This window comes from Anser anser (assembly GCF_964211835.1).
Source record: "Anser anser genome assembly, chromosome: 2".
NCBI classification, from domain to species: Eukaryota; Metazoa; Chordata; class Aves; order Anseriformes; family Anatidae; genus Anser; species Anser anser.
Genome location: NC_139721.1, coordinates 143,957,543 through 143,976,027, shown reverse-complemented (window position 1 = coordinate 143,976,027; position 18,485 = coordinate 143,957,543). Strand labels below are relative to the sequence as shown.

General features: G+C 34.4%; 1 protein-coding gene across 1 annotated transcript in view; it reads left to right on the top strand.

The window, feature by feature from the left end:
• Nucleotides 1-18,262, top strand: part of LOC310895560 (uncharacterized protein C10orf67, mitochondrial) — a gene marked incomplete at both ends in the record, with an annotated part of 38,815 nt that extends 20,553 nt beyond the window's left edge. Inside the window, 4 exons of the mRNA XM_083827029.1 lie at nucleotides 12,115-12,218; nucleotides 12,309-12,368; nucleotides 17,165-17,252; nucleotides 18,212-18,262. Of these exons, the coding sequence (XP_083683155.1) occupies nucleotides 12,115-12,218; nucleotides 12,309-12,368; nucleotides 17,165-17,252; nucleotides 18,212-18,262 (303 nt within the window). The remainder of the gene's footprint in view (nucleotides 1-12,114; nucleotides 12,219-12,308; nucleotides 12,369-17,164; nucleotides 17,253-18,211) is intronic.
• Nucleotides 18,263-18,485: the final 223 nt, after the last annotated feature.

Below are 18,485 nucleotides of genomic sequence, written 5' to 3'. Positions count from 1 at the left end.
ACTGACTGGGTTTATTATAATAAAAAATAAAACACAGCTTGACTTGCAATCTAAATGTGCTGGAAAAGAATATGATACTGTTTAGGAGAGAAAAGGTTGTGAATAGAAAATCAGTACCACTTCAGTTATTTAAACATTTGCTTTTCTGCAGCTTGTCAAACTTTGTGCCAAGTCATAGCTGCTTTACTTACTTTGTTTTGTTAATCTCAACACCATGTGTCTTGGGCTTTTTTAGTAGGGGGGCCAGTCCTGCAGTCCTTACTCAATTTTCAGTTTCAGTGAGTCTGGGTAAGTTTTGTAGTACTGCATTTTTTAAAATTAGAGAAAAACAAAATATAGTGTTATAGAACAGGTCTTTCAAATCAGTTGAAGAGGGTAAAAAAAATATAAAATAAATAGCCTATTAAATAAATTTTAATCAGCATCTTCATAATGAAAATAGTTTATAATTCTCATGACATTTAAGGAAAATGTCTTTAACCTGAAAATGTAAGTGGGATTCTATTGGAATTAGGAAGTGATGAATGAAAGATTTTAAAGTCTGACTGTCTAAATTTAGTCTATTAAGTCAGGGTATACACTCTGCTCTTTCTAGGAAAATCTTTTTGGATAGGAATGTGCCAGTAGAGAATGCTGATGAAGTACTGCAGTCTGATTTGTGGATTTGTAAATCTGCATATTTATCAAAAGCAGCTGAAGGCATTGTTGTTAGATGATATAACTGAGAATTGATTTGGCTTTATAGCATGTTTCTGAACTGATATGTAACATGAGAAGAACTCAGACAGACTTCTGGATCTCAAATAATAACTGAGGTACCTAGAAAAATCATTTTAAGTGATTTTACTTGTTTTAAAAATAATTTTAAGTGAAGTACAAATTGAGTTGTGATAGTTCTAGAAATCCCTTTGGAACCTTTTACACCAAAGCTTAGGTAGTCAGGTTGGATATAATCTTAATGTATGAAAAAATCCAGAGATTAGAAAAAATAAATCAGGGCAAAAATAAGTTCTCAAAATAAAATTATTTTGAAAAATGAATCAATATTGATTCTTAGATATACAATTCTGTTTATTCCCACCCCAGGGGTAGTTCCAACTTTTATCTAGAAATGCTTCATCAAAGGGGATCTTATTGAATGAACTGGGAAAACCTTTCTAGGTTAGAAATAGTTTGAGTTCAAAACAAATGAGTACATAGCCGTCCAACCTTTGCAAAGGCTGTTGAGCGAGATTTGACCTCACTAGTCCCTGTCCTCCTAATTCTCTCTGTAGTCAGGCACACAGTTAGCAAATATCTAGGACATACATACTGTGCTGGTTCTAAGGTCCTGTAGTGCCCCAAAATAAAGACACAGAAAGCATGCATCATGGTCCCTTATGAAATGAGACGAAGATGCCTTGACTACCCTGCAGTACCTCCTTGCATTTATTTAAAATGCAACTTCTTGTGGCCTTATCTTTTCATTGCATATTATCAAACAAATCAGCATGAAATATAGCAGTAATGCAGTAAGTTAGACAAGTTAGAGCAGTAATGTGCACAGTGAATGTGAAATAACATGGAAATAAAGTGGAATTCTTATCCTCTGGGAATCAGCAAGGAAGAAGTAGATTCCGTGAGCCCTTACACGCTTTGCTCGTTGAGACTTCTTGTTGATACTCTGGGTGCATACAAATGTGGAAATGAAAGATGGACAAGCAAGAGAAAAAAAACACCCTCAGAGTCAATAGTGCTCAAGAGGAAGAGAAATGAGCACTGAGTGTAAAAAGTAATTTGTAAGTAAGGTTGGAATATATAAATCCTGAAAATATAAATCCCATGACATATGACTGGAATAGAGCATTTACACTCTCAGAAGATCTCTAAGTACTAGCAATTTTAAAAGCAATTCTTGTAGTTCTGCATATTTTGACTTCATTAAAAGAAATTGAAATGTTAGAAAGTGATATAAAATGATATTTCCTAATAGCTTGAATCCTGGAAAATATAATAATGTTAGATGAACAATTACAAAACAAAATCAATAAAGAAGTACACAAATTTGAATCAATAGTAAAATTCTGGAATAAATCTTAGGGGAAAATGTTGATTTAAATGTTTTTCCCCTCTTGCCCGCTTTCATGATTCTCTCAATATTTGGGGGGTTCATTATTTGTAAACAATATTTCTGCTTTCCTCTCATTTGAGTAATACAAATTTATGATCAATGTTGAGCAGTAACACAGAAATTACTGGCTTTGTTACAACTCAGTGCAAGCCAAGAGTTGCTGTCACTTTCTGATGTTGTTAACAGTCCCAGTTCATATCCAACAGAGTTTTCGAAGAAAAAGTGTTTTTCTCTCCAATTATCATGTCCCCCATCTGTGAACTGAAAAATAGTTTTTCACTGCCATAGATCAAAAGTGGTAACACAATTAAATTTATATCTGCAAAAAGTCACTTGCCTTTTGAATATCCTATTTAGAGAATACTTCTTGTATTCTAATTTTAATATTTTTAATAAATTATAACAAAGAGTTGATATTAGACTTTTTCCAAAAGTTTATGCATATAATTTTGTTCATATTTCCTGGTGGTTCATTTTAGCAGCAGAAGGAGAAGAGAGATAACACTGAGACAAAACTGCAAGATGCCTTGTTTGTGGCACAGAAAGAAGTATTCAATTATCTTTTTTAAGTAAAATACAAACAGATTTTTTTTAGCTAATATTGCAAAGTGTTCTGCTTGTGTTATACCTCTATTTTATTTGTCTTAATCTAGTTTTTCCACTCTTTTCTCTAAAATCCATATTCGTGTTTCAGCTGAGTAATTAAATAATTCTGTTAAACTGTACTGGTAAGACTCTACTCTCATTACAACTTTACTCTTTTACTCTTTTTTTCCATTGTATCTAAATGGAGTTAAATAACAACACCCCTAGGCTTGGTCCTTATCCTCCACTCACTGCCCCTTTGAATTTAAATGTTCCTGGCTGTTTCTTGCATTTTAATCTAGATAGAGTGAACATGGCAGATCACAGGTCATGATGTTTGACAGATATAATTAGTCACTAAGCCTAGCTCAAGGTTTGTCCATCTGAAATCAGTTCAATTTACAAGGTAAGAATCTGCTGGAAGAAATCCTTTTGTTACCGTTTTACTGCCTAAGTAGCTAAAAATACTGATCACCATTTATAACACTAGACCCCAAATCCTAGTTTTGTCCACGGGCATTTTGTCTACAAAAATACAAGAAGCAGAGACAGAAAACTGGGATGCTGTTTGACGAAATACCTACATATTTGAAGACCAAAAGCAGCACAAGGTCTACCTTATGTACATGCCATAGTATTGCAGAAGACCAACAGGTTACTGTGCTGCACAGCACTGCAAGTTTTTAAAAGATACTCCATGTATTGAATAAACTTTTATTTCTTAGTTTCTTAAGCTGAGAATCAAGTTCATCCACAAGAAAAATATTTCCTTTACTTCATCAAGATTTACTAAGTAGGATGTGATCCTGAAGGAACTGTAGAAATAGAAGCAGAGTTTAAAATGCTGCTAGGGCATTTGGTTAAAGCTCTCACCTGAGTTACTAGCTAACAGGAAAATCCTTGGTAGGGTCTAAATAGTGCTGAGAGGCTCTTGAGAATCAGCTGAGATAACCTGTCACAAAGATCCTGTAGTTTATCCACATTTTTATACTTGTCGTGAGGTATGGTTGGTTATTATTGCAAATGTATGCACTTAATTTGTCCCAGTCTTCAAGCAACAACAACATATGCATCCTATATATATATAGTAAATGTATGTGTATGTGTATGCATGTGTATGCGTATGTTTATGTGTATATGTACATATGAATATATGTCAGTACTGAAAGGCTGCTCAAAGATATTAAGAAATCATTGAATTATCTTGAGATGAAAGGAAAGATTGGCGAGAGTCTGCAAATAAAATATTCGTGACTACATAACTAATTTTTTTGAATGGCTTTAAAGCTTAGTGTAGTTTTGAAAAGCCTATTGTCATCCACCATCCAAACACTTTAAAATATGCCCATGGTCAAATAAATATATTAACTCCACAAAGCAGTTCATTTAGGGAATTAATTTGTCCTTTATGAGACTCTAGTTTCATTTGAAATGGCATGGGAGGGGATTCCTGTGGCAATGGCCTCAATGATTTTATAAGTAAAATATATGTCTTTATATTACTATTGATGTTAAAGGAGTTATTTTCCATTTATGATCTCATTTTTTCATGAATGATCAAAAACACTTCTTGGATTTACAGAGAGAGAGAGAAAGTGTGGTCTGCCTTATATAAGTTGTCCTCAATTTCCAAAGACAGCCTGTTCTTGTAAGTCCTTCTACTCACTTGCCAGATTTGGAATCCTTTAAGTATAAGAACATGTGAGAGTAATACGGAGAAATCTTTTAACATTTGAAGGTTTTCCTTTAAAACTTGTACTTTGCTCCTTTGTAAGAATGGTTAGCACTGTGAATCTATTAGAGTTAGTTTTTTGAATTATTTAAACCATCACTCTACCATGAGTTTTATGGATGTGATTATAATCAAATAAATATAATTTATCATCTGTATGTAGTACCACATCCTGTCATTCACCAAAAGTGTGAGGAAAGTTGAACGGTTTGGATTTCTCTTTTGCTATGAGTTATATTGTATGTATTTTAGAAAAATATTTGACTGAAAATGTATATATATTTGAGGACATTCTTTAACTTTTGCAAAATATTTTTATATCGGAATAAACATAGAGAACCATTATAAAAAAGAAGGATTTTTTAATGTTTTATTATCCCTAAAGTTAGATTGAAGTTTCACAATGCCTTTGAGTAAAGGATTATTGATAGCTATGATCTTCCTAAAAGTTTAAATAACAGGAGAATAAATAAATAAATAAATAAATAAAAAGAACTCATGACGCTTAGAAGTTAATATCTAAATCAATGTGTTAATCAGCCTCACTTTTTGAAGTTGGATTTCCTTCAACAGTTATTTGACATATCCTATTAATTAGAGTTAGATTTGGAAATCTGCAGCATGTATTGAGAACAAGCTATATGTTGAGATTAACTGAACATCTAGGTTAGTTGAAACGTGTCATATTTGAAAGTGATATTTGATTGTCTTAAAACAAAAAATGGTATACCATTAGTAATTATCTATTTGTTACTGAGTTACATCTCAAATGTTATAAGCATAGAGGAATATCCTTTACTAAAGAATTTACTTTCTACCCATATGTAGTGCATTTGGTATCATTTAAGTACTGGTTTGAAATGTACCCAGATCTCTACTTGCCCTAAAAATTTAATCATACAGTAAAATCTTCACAGCAACAACATGGAATTTCAATCTCAATAGCAATAACATAAAATTCCAACAGAAATTCAGCCTCTGTACTATCTACAAAACATTTTTCATTTTAAGGACAATTTCCTTGTCAAGCACGAGGAGATTTTTGTCCAAAGCCCACCAGAAAAGATCCTTAGATACTATGAGAACAGTCTTGCTATAGAATTTTCCCTGGTCATGCATATCCTACCCCCTAAAGATTACACGGGGTTTGAAAAAACAGATCTTCATGAGAAACTTGGTTGATACAGCTGTGATGTTGAGAGGTGAGGGGATGATGAACTGTAGGCAATACTTACAACATTTCCATGCTCAAAAAGTCTAGATGTTTCTACATGCTTATGCTTCGACTTTCCAGCAAACCTTTCTGAGTGTTGGGCTGCTCTGTTTGAAGAGTAGAGCTTTAAGCTACAGGTAATATGGGCAGTTGCAGGGAAGGAAAGATATGAAACTGAAAAGTTAAAAGAAAATTCCAACTTATACTGAAAAATAGCACTTAAAATTTGTGCATGAATCATTCTTCAGATATCATCTTTTATCCCAGTACACTTTGATAAAATGACAATTTCAGTTTCTTCAGTATTTTATTAGGTATATTTTTTGTGGTTGCAAATGCCCTTTTTTCCTCTTGCTTCTTTTAGTATTTTGTGAATTTTCCTGTTAGAAACATGTCAGGAGTACCTGAGGAACTGAAGGAGATCTTGATTATAGTTTAACCTTTAAAATGACCTATCCTGTTTTTTCTCCTGTTAGAAATGTTTTGAGGAGTTTGAAACACTGCTTACATTTTTCTGTATTCCTTTTAATTATTGATTCTCCTGTTCTACCATTTATTATCCTTGGCCATAGGCTATTTTTTGACCAATCTGGTGCTGCTGTTTCACAATCTTTCTCTTTTCTTTTTCCCTATTAGCTGAATGTCTAAGGGTATACCATCCATAATAATCATAATTCTATTATGGTTTTCTACTACTCTTACAGTTGTTCTTTCTGGTGTCCAGAACCCTTCATAATTGCTATTGTGCTTTAAAACATATCAAAGACAGTAGGATTCTGACTTGGTGAATTAAAAATTATTAAACCTGTATTGTTTGGTATTGATATTGATCAATATTGATCCTACAAGAGAGTACATGAACATTCCTCCTCCACTCCTCCACACACCCTTTAAAAAAAAAAAAAAAAAGAGCAAAGCACGTTTATCCCCTTCAATCTCTGAAGTAAGAGGATAAACGCCCAGACCTGACCACTCTTCAGTGGCCATCCCAAGGGCCACTCTGTGGATGTCCAGGCCTAACCTGGCATCCTGCCCATAACTCTACAGCTCTGGGAGGATGGTGCCTCTCAGAAACCACATAGACTTTGACATGGCCTTAAGTGTTTTAAAGGTATAATCTACTGTTAATGAATAGAACAGTAAATGATATCGGTACGTTTCTGCTGTATAGGGTTTTTTAATTTTTTGAATGTGGGTTTGAAGGAGCACACAACAGTACAGTCAATAAAGTTAAATTACTATTCAATTACTATTAAGTACACATATGGTGTTAGCTGATATTTTGCTCAGTGTTTATATTGTAGCGAATTTGGTTGTGTAATTTTGTTTTGTAGGTAGAGCAGGGGACACCTGCATTCGCCTTAGAAATTTTTATGTATCTAGATGGGGATTGTATTTACACTGGAAAATCCATTTTGTTATGAATGAAGATACTGAAAATAATAAGATATCTGCTTATACTCGGTTTCAGTGGCAGCAGATGACTGCATACTGCACTGTTGACAAAATAAGAGGTAGATACAAGAAGAAATAGTATTTAGTAGGAAAACAGTAAAATGGAAATGGAAAAGTACATCATTCTAGCTAGTGCCATCAATGAGGAGGTTTATCTTACTGAATATTTTTTTGTTATTTCATCCATTTAGAGCAAATAATTCATATTTAAGTAATGTAATGGTGAGAAGGATATAATAGTAGAGCAGAAAGAGTGTCAAAGAGGATTGCCACAGTTCTCCTGAAATCTGTTTCATAGCTTCATTACTTTTATTTTTAATTCCATTTCTTGGGTTCATTCTGTTCTCTATATTCCCTAAATTCATCCCTTAAATCCTAGTATTTAATACAGACCAAATGGTTTTCTTCCTCAGTATTTATATTCTTCAAGGTTTACTCAATGTTATTGCAAAGTCTTACAATAGCATTATAATTATTAGTGTTGAAATCTGTTCTGTTGATAGTATTGAGGTTCACTCAAGTTTGCCTTTTTTTTTTTTTTTTTTGAACTTAACTAAACTAAAAGGAATTAATTTTCCATAAGATCTTAACAGAAATTTATAAAACCATTTTGATGCCACTTGTATTGCAAGCAGCGGAAGCTGTAAGTACATCCAAAAAGAGGGCGGTAACCTTTGGCTAGTACATACATACGTACAACTTCTAGATTTTTTTTTAATTTTATTTTTTACAGTGGCTGAAGTAATTGTAATTTCATAATTTATGCAAGAAGGAAGAAGACTCTTGAAATTCCCCAAAATGGAAGATTCCCAGGTCACTGTGTCTGATATTTAGAACACTCCTCTACATTAGGTAGAAAGTGAAAATCTGTCAAGCCCCATGTTCATCCCTCTCCATGATGCATGTTCATCCCTCTCCAGCCGGGCCTTTTTAGCTGTTCAGTCAACAGTGTTCACGTTTAGAACCGTTCAGGCAATTAGGAGTCTTGCCCAGGGTGAAATACTTTCTGGTAATATGAATGGATTTTTGTTCTAAGTAGTATATGTTATATTTCAAACTTTCACCTTTAAAGATGAAAATGAGATTGGCAGTAAGGAGACGTTTGACCAAAATTGCCAAGTGCTCCTTCCTAGATGTATTTTTTCCTAATGAAGAAGTTGCATTTCCAGTGTCTGAAAGCTGAGTCTATTTGAACAGTGGATGGAAAGCATAGTGAGCATGAAAAACTTCAGTTATTAAATTCTGTCTATGCTTAATTTGCTAGAGATTAATTACGTATTTGATTACATACAGAAATATGTGAAATGTCTTTCCTGAAATATGATTATTATCATCATAATAATAATAATATGTTATATACTAACTCATGCTACAGAAGAGCAGAATTTTCCTACCAAAGTTAAATTTTGGAATCCTTGTTCAATAGGATTCATATTTTGATTTTCAGGAGGCAATGTTTAGATCAAGTTCAGTTCTTTTACATTGCCTGAGGTAGTGAGGTGTTATAACCATGCTGAAACCATAGCTAATTAATTACTTCCTCTGCTAAATATATGGTTGGTTTTCATCTCTATTAACAGGTGTATCAGGTAGACTTGATGTATGTAATAAAATCAGGTATTTTTGCCAGTTGTTCTATTTGGTTCCAAATAACATGCCGTCATAATTCCTATTATATAAAAGCTTACATAAGTAAATAAATATATAGTTATGTGCTACAAATACTTCATTAATGACACAGAGAAAGGATTTCCTGTAGAACAGATGGCCCTTGTAGTGTTAACCAAACTGTTCATCTATACCAGCATTGTCTGGACCCTAATGCCCTCAGGCAAGGGTCCGACCCAGTTGTGGAGAGGCTCCATGCAATCATGACAGATGGCCATGTGTTGAGGCAGCCCAAAGACCGTGCATATGTACCAAGGGTGGTTGTCGAGAGCTCAGGCTCACAGTGGAGATTAGTCAGTAGGCTTATGGGTCTTCTACTATGAACAACATTAATGTAAAACAAATGAAGGCACATGAGAAGTTAAATCTAATGGAAGGAAGAAAGCAATAGTTTCTCAGCCCTTCACCCATGTTTCATTGGGTAGATGAATAGGGGGCAGAAATTTGTTTCATTAGCTTCAGTCAGTCTGCAATGAGTTGAATGACTGACAACAATAAATACCTAAAATGATACATTCCCAATTTTGAAAAGCAAAAATGAAAATGCACTACTATTCCAAGTGGTTGGAACATGCCTATAATGTTTAGTGTTTCTTAGCTATTTTATATATAAATCTGAATACAATCTTAACTAAGCCTTAGGTTTTAAAACTGATGGATAAGAAATACAGTTTAAATAGCAAGAACTTTTCTGATCAAGATATTAAGACTCCTTCTGTGTTAGGAATATGGTTCGATCAGTTGGATATGCTCTTGAAATGGAGCTGGAGTCTCACCTTCAGAAGATGATTTTTCATCCAGTTTATGGTTGCTTTCCATATTTGCAAAGAGCTTTGCTCTTCTGTTCAGAGAGGAAGAGCATAGTTTTGACAGATACACAGATTTCAGAGAAAGAAACTAAAAAAAAAAATAGTAGAATATCAAAACAGTTGGGGTTGAAGTGATCTAATGAGAAACAGGGTAATGGTTTGCAATGAGGAAAAAGAGTGAGTTGGAAAAATACAATGGAAGGGAATTCACACATTTAAAATTGAACAAGTTGAAGCCTAAAAAGTAGCTACTGTTAGCATTACTTTTAAAGTTTGACGTAAAATAAGGAAGCACAGGTGCAACTCTCATTCATTTCTTTTTGACTGCCATCCTGAACAGGAGTTCAGTGCCACTGCTTCCTCAGGGGATCACTCCTAGAGCTAGGAATCTTCAGATTAGGGGAAGTCATTAGATGTGGTCCCTTCTACCCTGACATGTCCCAGCAGTAAGTGAGGGGATCAGTAAGGGTTACAGGAGCCTCTTTGCCTTGTATTTCAAGGAGCTCTGATCTTTAAAAAGAATCAGAAGGAAAAAAAAAAAATAAGCTTGTGACTTTAGAGCTCCTTTGCACAATGATTGCCTGGTTTGCTATTTTATGTATAGTTACAATGGGCCTGTTTCTATTTTTAGAAACTCTCCATTTGCCCAGCTATATTGCCACAAATCCGGGACGTCACACCAGTGTAAAAACAATGTGAGAAAGGAGAGTTTGATCACGTGATTGTTTTTGCAGTCATTTAGTAATAATTAATATTTACAATTAATTTCATTTGATTTTTTTTCATAGTATGTAGATAAAAATGACTTTCCTTTATTTAAAAAGGCCTGATAACTCTGCAGTGCTATCTATTCTTTAATTCTGGTGTTTACACCTCTGAACTGGCCACATAGCTACCAGCATGTGTATTTGAAAGAAAGTGGAATGTATCTGCAGCTGAAAAAACAAAATGATGATTTGATCTGGATAGGATTAATACAAAACAATACTGACAGTTTGAATTTTCTGTTCAAGCAGACAGGTGTATAATGTATTTGATTTACCAGATCCATGTCCAGTATGCCTGTATGGAGAACCCTGGAAATGTAACAGGGATTAAATGTCTCTCTTGGAAGACAGAATATTTATTTGTGTGAGGTGTGAAGAAGCAGCAGGGGGGTTGGAATTAGATGATCTTTAAGGGTCCCTTCCAACCCAAACCATTCTATGAATCACTTAGGTTGGAAAAGACATTCAAGCTCATCGAGTCCAACCATAGCCTGACCTACTGAGTCCCATCACCAAACCATTTCCCTTAGTGCTACGTCCACATGTCTGTTAAATACCTTCAGGGGTCCCCACCCCTCTCTACCACTCTACCACTTCCCTGTGCAATGCTTTAGCTCCCTTTCTATGAAGAAATTCTTCCTAATATCCAATCTAAACCTCCCCTGGTGCAACTTGAGACTGTTTCTTTGTGTCCTGTTGCTTCTTACCTGAAAAAAGAGACCAACACCCTCCTTTCTGCAATCTCCTTTCAGGTAGTTGTAGAGAGTGATGAGGTCTCCCCTCAGCCTCCTTTACAAATACCTTACAAAACAAAAGAATGAACTTACTGACAAGATGATCTTTTAATTATTACAAGCTAATATGATCGTCTATATATTATTTATTTTTACATCTATGTATATACACACTGACCCTTTTTAAAGTCTGTGGATGTCACAGAACTACTGCTTCTTTTACCTTTTAGTGTTAAAGTAATGCTATGAGTAGACATTTATGTAGCAGCTTTATCCCAGGACCTCATAGAATTTCTCATGACATTTAAGGAAATAGAAATCAGAATCCCAGAAAGGAGAGTAAAGATCCAAGGTCACACAGACTGTGCCTAAGCTGAGTGATGGGGGTGCTCTATTGGCACCCGCATAAATACTTCCATCCAGTCACCCAGACTGGAAATTGACCATAGCTTCCTTCTAAATCCATGCACCTGGTTTTTCCTTGCTCTTACCCTTGATGTGGGACTGATTTGAGTCAGAACATCCACACAACACCAAAGATTAGGAATTATTCCTGGGCCCAGAATAGACACAATCATGAAAATCAGGGTTAGGTCTAAGAATCAAGAGTTCAATTCTTCGTTCTAATTTCTTGACCGTGTATTTCCACACGCTGCTGGTTTTGCTATGGAAAATTTGTAGTGATAGGTCTTGAATACTCCTCCATTTAAGGCAACAGTAATTTTACCACTGATAGCAGTTAAGATGAGGTTCAGACACATAAATGGAGGACAAGATTGCATTTATATACCCACAGTGCTGTTTTTGTTACAGTTGCCAAAATATTGCTTGTCACAGCCCTTAGAAACAAATGAAAAAATGAGCCGACTGTGAATTTAGGTTATAAGACCCTTTTTTTTTTTTTTAATGGAGTACTGGAAATATCAAACAGCCCAAAATAGGAAAACTTGTCCCAAGAACAGCACTGCATATGAGCAAAACTTTGTATTTGTTTTTTACAAAGTTGACTAAGAAAATAAACAGTGTTTTACTTACATTTAGATAACATGCGTAGCACCTGAGCAGCAAGCTGCTGAAAAGACCCTGACTGCAGAAAATGAGAAACTGAAGAAATATAAAGGTCAAGAAAGGCAAACCACAGCAAGGTAGTAGCCAATATTTTTAAGATGGGCTTTGAAGACATTTAAGAAGCCCCTACATTTAACTACTTCTTTTTATACTTTCTTCTATCTTAGAAAGGAAGTTGAGCAATGTAATATGATATGGAAAAAGAAATTCCAGATTCTACAAAACAGGTTTAGTATTATAACTCCATCGATCACATTTATAAAAAAAGGTCTATAGACTTTGCAAATTATATTCATGAAAATGAAAGTAGTTAAATATATTGTCCAGTTACCTAGTCATTAACATCTGAGGACATAATAGCTAAGTCTAAAAATTGAAAATAAATAACTGCAATAATTTTGTTCACCTGCTTGTAACAACCATAAACACTTCAGACAGGTAATTTTGCATGATTTTGCTAATAGTACTCAACATTTTTAAAAATTGAACTGGTGTTCATGCTTTTAGACTACATGTTTCTTTAAGCCTGCCTTCTCTGGCAGGCTTGAATGAGATTTTAAGCTGTTAATACTCTGGTTCATTACCCAATTTGTTTCTCTGTGTCTTCTTTCCTAATGCTCCTTTTTCCCAGCAATCTTTTTCATCTCCCTTGTTTCATACTTTTCTGTCACTTCCTTTTCTCTATCCCAGAATAACAGTGCTTTAATCTGTTTTTTCATGCAGTTGCAGTTTTCTTTAGAACATACACTTTTACTCAGATGGTCTTCTTTGCTATATCCAGCCTCTCTACAATCTTCATCTTCCTTCTTTGCACTCTGAAGTATTTGGGCTGAAACATGCTGATTTGCTGAAACTCACAAATTTTCTCATTGTCAAATGTAATGAACTTCCAGCCAGTGAACACTAAGGGTCCCATGGAACGCTGCTCAGTCACGGAGACCTGTTGAGAACTGTGCTTCTGGGTCACACAGCTCCAGCATAACTGCTCACGACATAGCTTCCTGATTTGCTATGAAGTTGTGACTGAAGTTGAAAACCTTGGAAAAGCTATGAATTCCCTTAGTCTAAAGCTGGTTCTAGCACAAATCCTGTTAATTGGAAAAGCCTTATGGTGCTTCTAGGGTAGGTAACACCCTAGGGTAGGTAACACAGTCAGCCTCAGTGTATGTCTACTGCTTCACTCACTTGGATTAAAGCAACCACTTCATCAAGATAAAGCCCTAGAGCAGTTCTGGTGCTTGTTTGTTTCCTGTAGGCAGTACAGATTAGACGGCACTAGGTTTGGCTCACTCAGCATTGTGCAGTCCCCTGCTTCTATCTCTAGAACACTTGAGTTTTCAAATACACCCACATAACATCAGGCTGCACGTATGCAACATATTTGTTTGACACCATTTTCATAGGCCATGATGTAGTTCAGTGCTATTTTAGGTAGAAAACTACAGATTAAGAATATCTAAAATCCACAGTAGTGTCCCATGGGACCAATATGGACCCATATGAATGTAACAAGTCCTCTCTGGAGGGCACTAGTACTGATCAGTGTGGTCAACAAGTTGTGTGGCATCTTTCTGGGCTGTGATTTTCTCCATCCAGAAAAATATTTAGTAGCGTGTATCCAATGTATTGACATCCACTCAGGATTTTTAGTCTCTGAAGAAACAAGCAGGATTTACTAGGACTGAACTCCACAGCACTTGGGGTGGAAAACCTTGGTAGTCTCACTTCCAGCAAGAGTTGTCAGAGCTTTCAGTCCCTACTGAGAACATAGGAACTGGAGTCTGAAAGCTTTGGGATAAGATGTGGAAACTGCAGGATTTGTAGCCAAAAGTAGTTTGCGTATGTTGCCTAGTATGGCAGAATATGAGAGCCCTAGCAGATGCTGGATGACCTTAAGACGTTCTTGGTGATATCTTTGCTACTATTCTAGGGATGAATCAGACAAACTAATTTCAAATTTAGAGAGTCCGGAAGGAATCTATCTAACCTTGTAAACACTGTATTTATTCTTTCTGAGATTTTTTTTTCAGAATTTCAAGCTCGTATCAAATCCAACTGGACTGATACCATATTTTAGAGTATAAAATTTGCCTCCAACTGCACATTCTACTGTATTTTGGACAGCTCTTTTGCTGTTTTTTTGTTTGTTTGTTTGGTTGGTTGGTTGGTTTTGTTTTTTGTTTTTTTGCTTTTGTTGTTTTTTTTTAATCTCCACAACATTGCTCAAAGGTGTGGAAATACAGTAATTCCTGTCCTACAAATGGTGAACTGTAATGAAGGTACATCCATTGCACATCAAACTGTACTGTACTTTGTGCTTGTGCAGTTTGATACAATACCTCTAAGGTCAGTGGAGAGTTTCTTGTTAATTATTCATTGAATTAGGCCCCAAGTTATCCTCTCATCTAAAAATTGTGAGAATACGTTATGTTGATATAACGATAATATAATGACAGTGTTATCAGTGTTCTTAGTAATAATGCAAGTCTCTGTAGAAAAACAAATTTCTATTATTGTTATCTACTCGGGTCTATCTTAATGGGTATTTACTGTGTTACCTAAATAGGTTGGTTCTAGCGGATTTTTTAACAGAGACTATTAAAATTACTTGCTTAAATAGGAGATGTATTTGTCATTTTATATATAGCTAATCGTAGTAGTATCATAGAAATGTATTACTTTTGATAAAAAGCCAATTACTGGTGAGATACACATAGTCTATAGGAACATCTTTATTTTTGCTTATTTTTTTCTGATGGCTTATTAAAGAAGTGCAAATTATTTTCTCATGAATTTAGCTTCACATATCCATAAATTATAATTTTATTCTACTCATATTTTAAAATTTTACATAAAAAATATGTGAGCCCTCTTGTGGCCAGAAGAACTTCTATGTGTTTTATGAATATCATCAATACCTGTGCATCCTGATGGATGAAGAATTTCTAGAGAACATCGAATGTAAATATGTTTAATTGGTCCTTTTAATGTCAATTCTCTTTCATTTTTGTTAACAATTATATCCATTTAAGTTTTCCTTTACTTCTTTTAACTTTACTATCTGTAGCTGAAATGCCCATGAAGTTCTGGTTTTGTAACCAGACACAAACACGGCACAGAACTCCAGACTTTCTGATATCTTTATGCATTCTGGTATAATTGTTGTGAAAGGTGCTAGTTAATGTAAAATGTTTTTTGTATTTATTTATTATTTTAATGATACAAGCTTTTTAAAAAATCTTTATAAATATCAAAGACTTGAGTCATATAGGACCAAATCTGATTATCATGTCGAGTCATCTTCTGGTTATTACTTAACTGAAGCTGAACTCTCTGTGGTTATTCTGAAGCAAAAGAGACTGTATTTTGCTAGTTGTACTTTCATGACAAATACCAGGGAAAATAATCCAAACCATCCAAACTAAATACCCTTACTTAAGGAAAATTCTTATCAACCAATACTTTTTTTTGAGCTTACCTTAATTAAAAAGGTTTGTTTCAGCAGTTTAATACCTTTCTTTGTAAAGAAAGAGGAAAAAAAATTACAGCTGTTCAAATTACCTCATGAGCTGGACCTTGAGAAATTAGGTAGCAATTTTCATTGATTAGATAAAGTATCAGTACTCTGTGGTTAAAGTTTTAGTAAATTTACAGACAGGAAAAGGACAGTAGTTTAAATTCAAAGGGTGCATTCTACCTCTCCATAGATTTTTCCACTTCATAGATTCTGTTACTTTACTCATACATTTAATTGAATATACTTAATGTAATATATTAATGGTATTTTAATGTATATGTGTCCCATGGTTTGCCGAACATTTATGGGTTATTTCTTCTAATTTTGCTGATCAATAGTGTTTGCTTAATTATTTCCCCTAAGGCCTGAAAAAGATACAAAACTAAATTTTCTCTAAGTGGTTATTTTGAACTTGTGCTAGAGAGCATTGTTTTCTGTTACTCAACCTACTCCTGTATCATGGTGTTTGTGGTACTTGTGTAAAATTATTTATTTATGACAGCTGTGTATACCTGTTAAAGAAATACAGACTATTGACATGTTATTTATATATAATTTTTTTCATTTTAATATGGTCTTTTATTTTTGTTTTCTGCTATGTTGTGATTAGCACAATCTTTTCAGTAGCATGAAAGCAAATTAAAACCAGAGTGTATTTGTCAATTCATTCACTGTCAAACTTTTTTTTCTTAGAAAAGTAACATACATTCATACCTCAAAAGAGATGCCATATTCACAAGCATACTTGATGTTCATTGATAAAATGCATTTTACCATTGCATCCTTATTATAAAATATCAAGGGACTCTTTACAAAGAATGACCATCTGTAGAATGACCAGAATTGAAGATTTAATACCTGACACCCTATAGAAATAATATACACAGGACATACACAATAGTTTTAGAACATATGCCACAGAAGAGGCAAAGGTTAGTGCATTTAGTAAGGAGAGTTAAAAGTCAAACTTAACACTCATTATTAGTGAAATCAACTTTCTCATTTTCAAAATCTAAGGGAATACAAAATTTTATTTGGGCACAGCAGTGGGTAGTAATTTATAGACTGTTTGCTTTCCTTAAATAAGAGGAACTCAGCTGCAGGGTTTTTTGATCAGCTGAAATTTATGAAATAGAAGTTGAACTTTAGGCTATGCAAGATATGGACAGCTTTCTGATTCCAATGTTATTTTAAATGGAAGACTCTCCTAGGACAAGCCACTGCTTGTGAAAGTGCTCTGAAATTGAATTCACAATGATGAACAATCGTACAAGGTAGCTTGAGGCTATCCTCCATCCATATTTATTATATAACTGCTATCCTCCATTTATATTTAAGAGTCTCTTTTATTTCCAGCTCTGGAGTCAATATCAATCAAATTTCTACATCATTATAGTTATTTTGTTACTTTAAAAGATCAATTTTAATATGTTTTTAATTTTATGTATTGTAATTCTTAAGAACGACAACATAATATAAGTTCATTTCATGTTAAAATCCTTTCAGCCTACATGCGATTAAGGACGAGATGTTTCTTAGACAGACCCTGCAACACCAGTTAATAGCACTTAAATGTACATCTTTTGGTGAAACAGTAAGTAAAGACACAGCAACTGGGTTATTTTATTTAATGCTTGGTTTTTATCGCTAGTTGTTCTGACCTTTCTAATATAACAAGACATAAAAGCCAGCTGATACCATAACGTCAAACATATTTGATAGTGAAAATGGTAAATCTAACAGAGGCAGATCGGCAAAGCTGGATTAACTCAGCTGCCTGCAGTGCAATCTTGTGTGCATAATTTGTGTGTACAAATAACATGTAAATAGTACCTTGATATATATAGTACCTTGAAATACTGGAATACATCACTAGGTTAACATAGCATACATCTGCAGCATATGAATGAACCATAATGTCAAATTTTTAGTCACTTTGTGAATTCAGACTAAGACTGTAGCCCCTTGTACCCACCTGATAGCAGGTAGAAGGATCAGGAACTATAAGGTTTGGCCTGTTTCTTGTCCTGCGGGCACTCTCACTGGAAGTCTTAATGAAGTTAAAAGCTATCCATCTTCCTCTTATGCAAGTGGTACAACACCTGAGAGTGAAATTTTCATCCTCCATTAAACTTCCAGTGAAGTTTAATAGGGGGAAGATATATTCTCGATTAAGGTAGAGGACTAGCACAGACTTTTTGCTTTCCTGATCAATGGAGTAGACACAACAGTAACTCAGAATCCTTTGGGTTTAATTTAAATCTTTTATATTTCAGAGAGGTCTTCAGTCTTTGGATGGACCTGGGTTAGGACAATTTCATATTGTATCTAACTCGGGTCAGATTGTCTTCTTGCAAGCTAGAGATACAATACACTGGCCTTGGAGATCCCTTAAGAAAATCCCTTAAGAAAAGGATTTGGGCAAAACAGAAATAAGAGGTGTAAATGTTTAAAATTCATTTATTGTGTGGCAGTTGGTCTTAAACAGAATTATTTTTATTTCCTTCATACAGAATCGTATGAGTTTTGTCCCCTTTTGTGCTGTTCTGACAGCATAATAAGAATTTCAGGGAGAATAAAGATGAATGGAACTTGTCAAATTGAAAATGTTTTGAGTTTATCATCTCTAACATAATGAATGCTCAAACAAAATGCTAGGTTAAAATATTATTTTCCATTGATATTCTCCTGATAAAGGAAATATATCAAATATATTCATATATCAAATTTAGTTGCAAATATATTCAACTCTCCATGTAAAAGATTTGCAATTCAGCTACAGTCAAGCTAAAACATATTCCTCTGATTTGGGAAGGATTATACACTG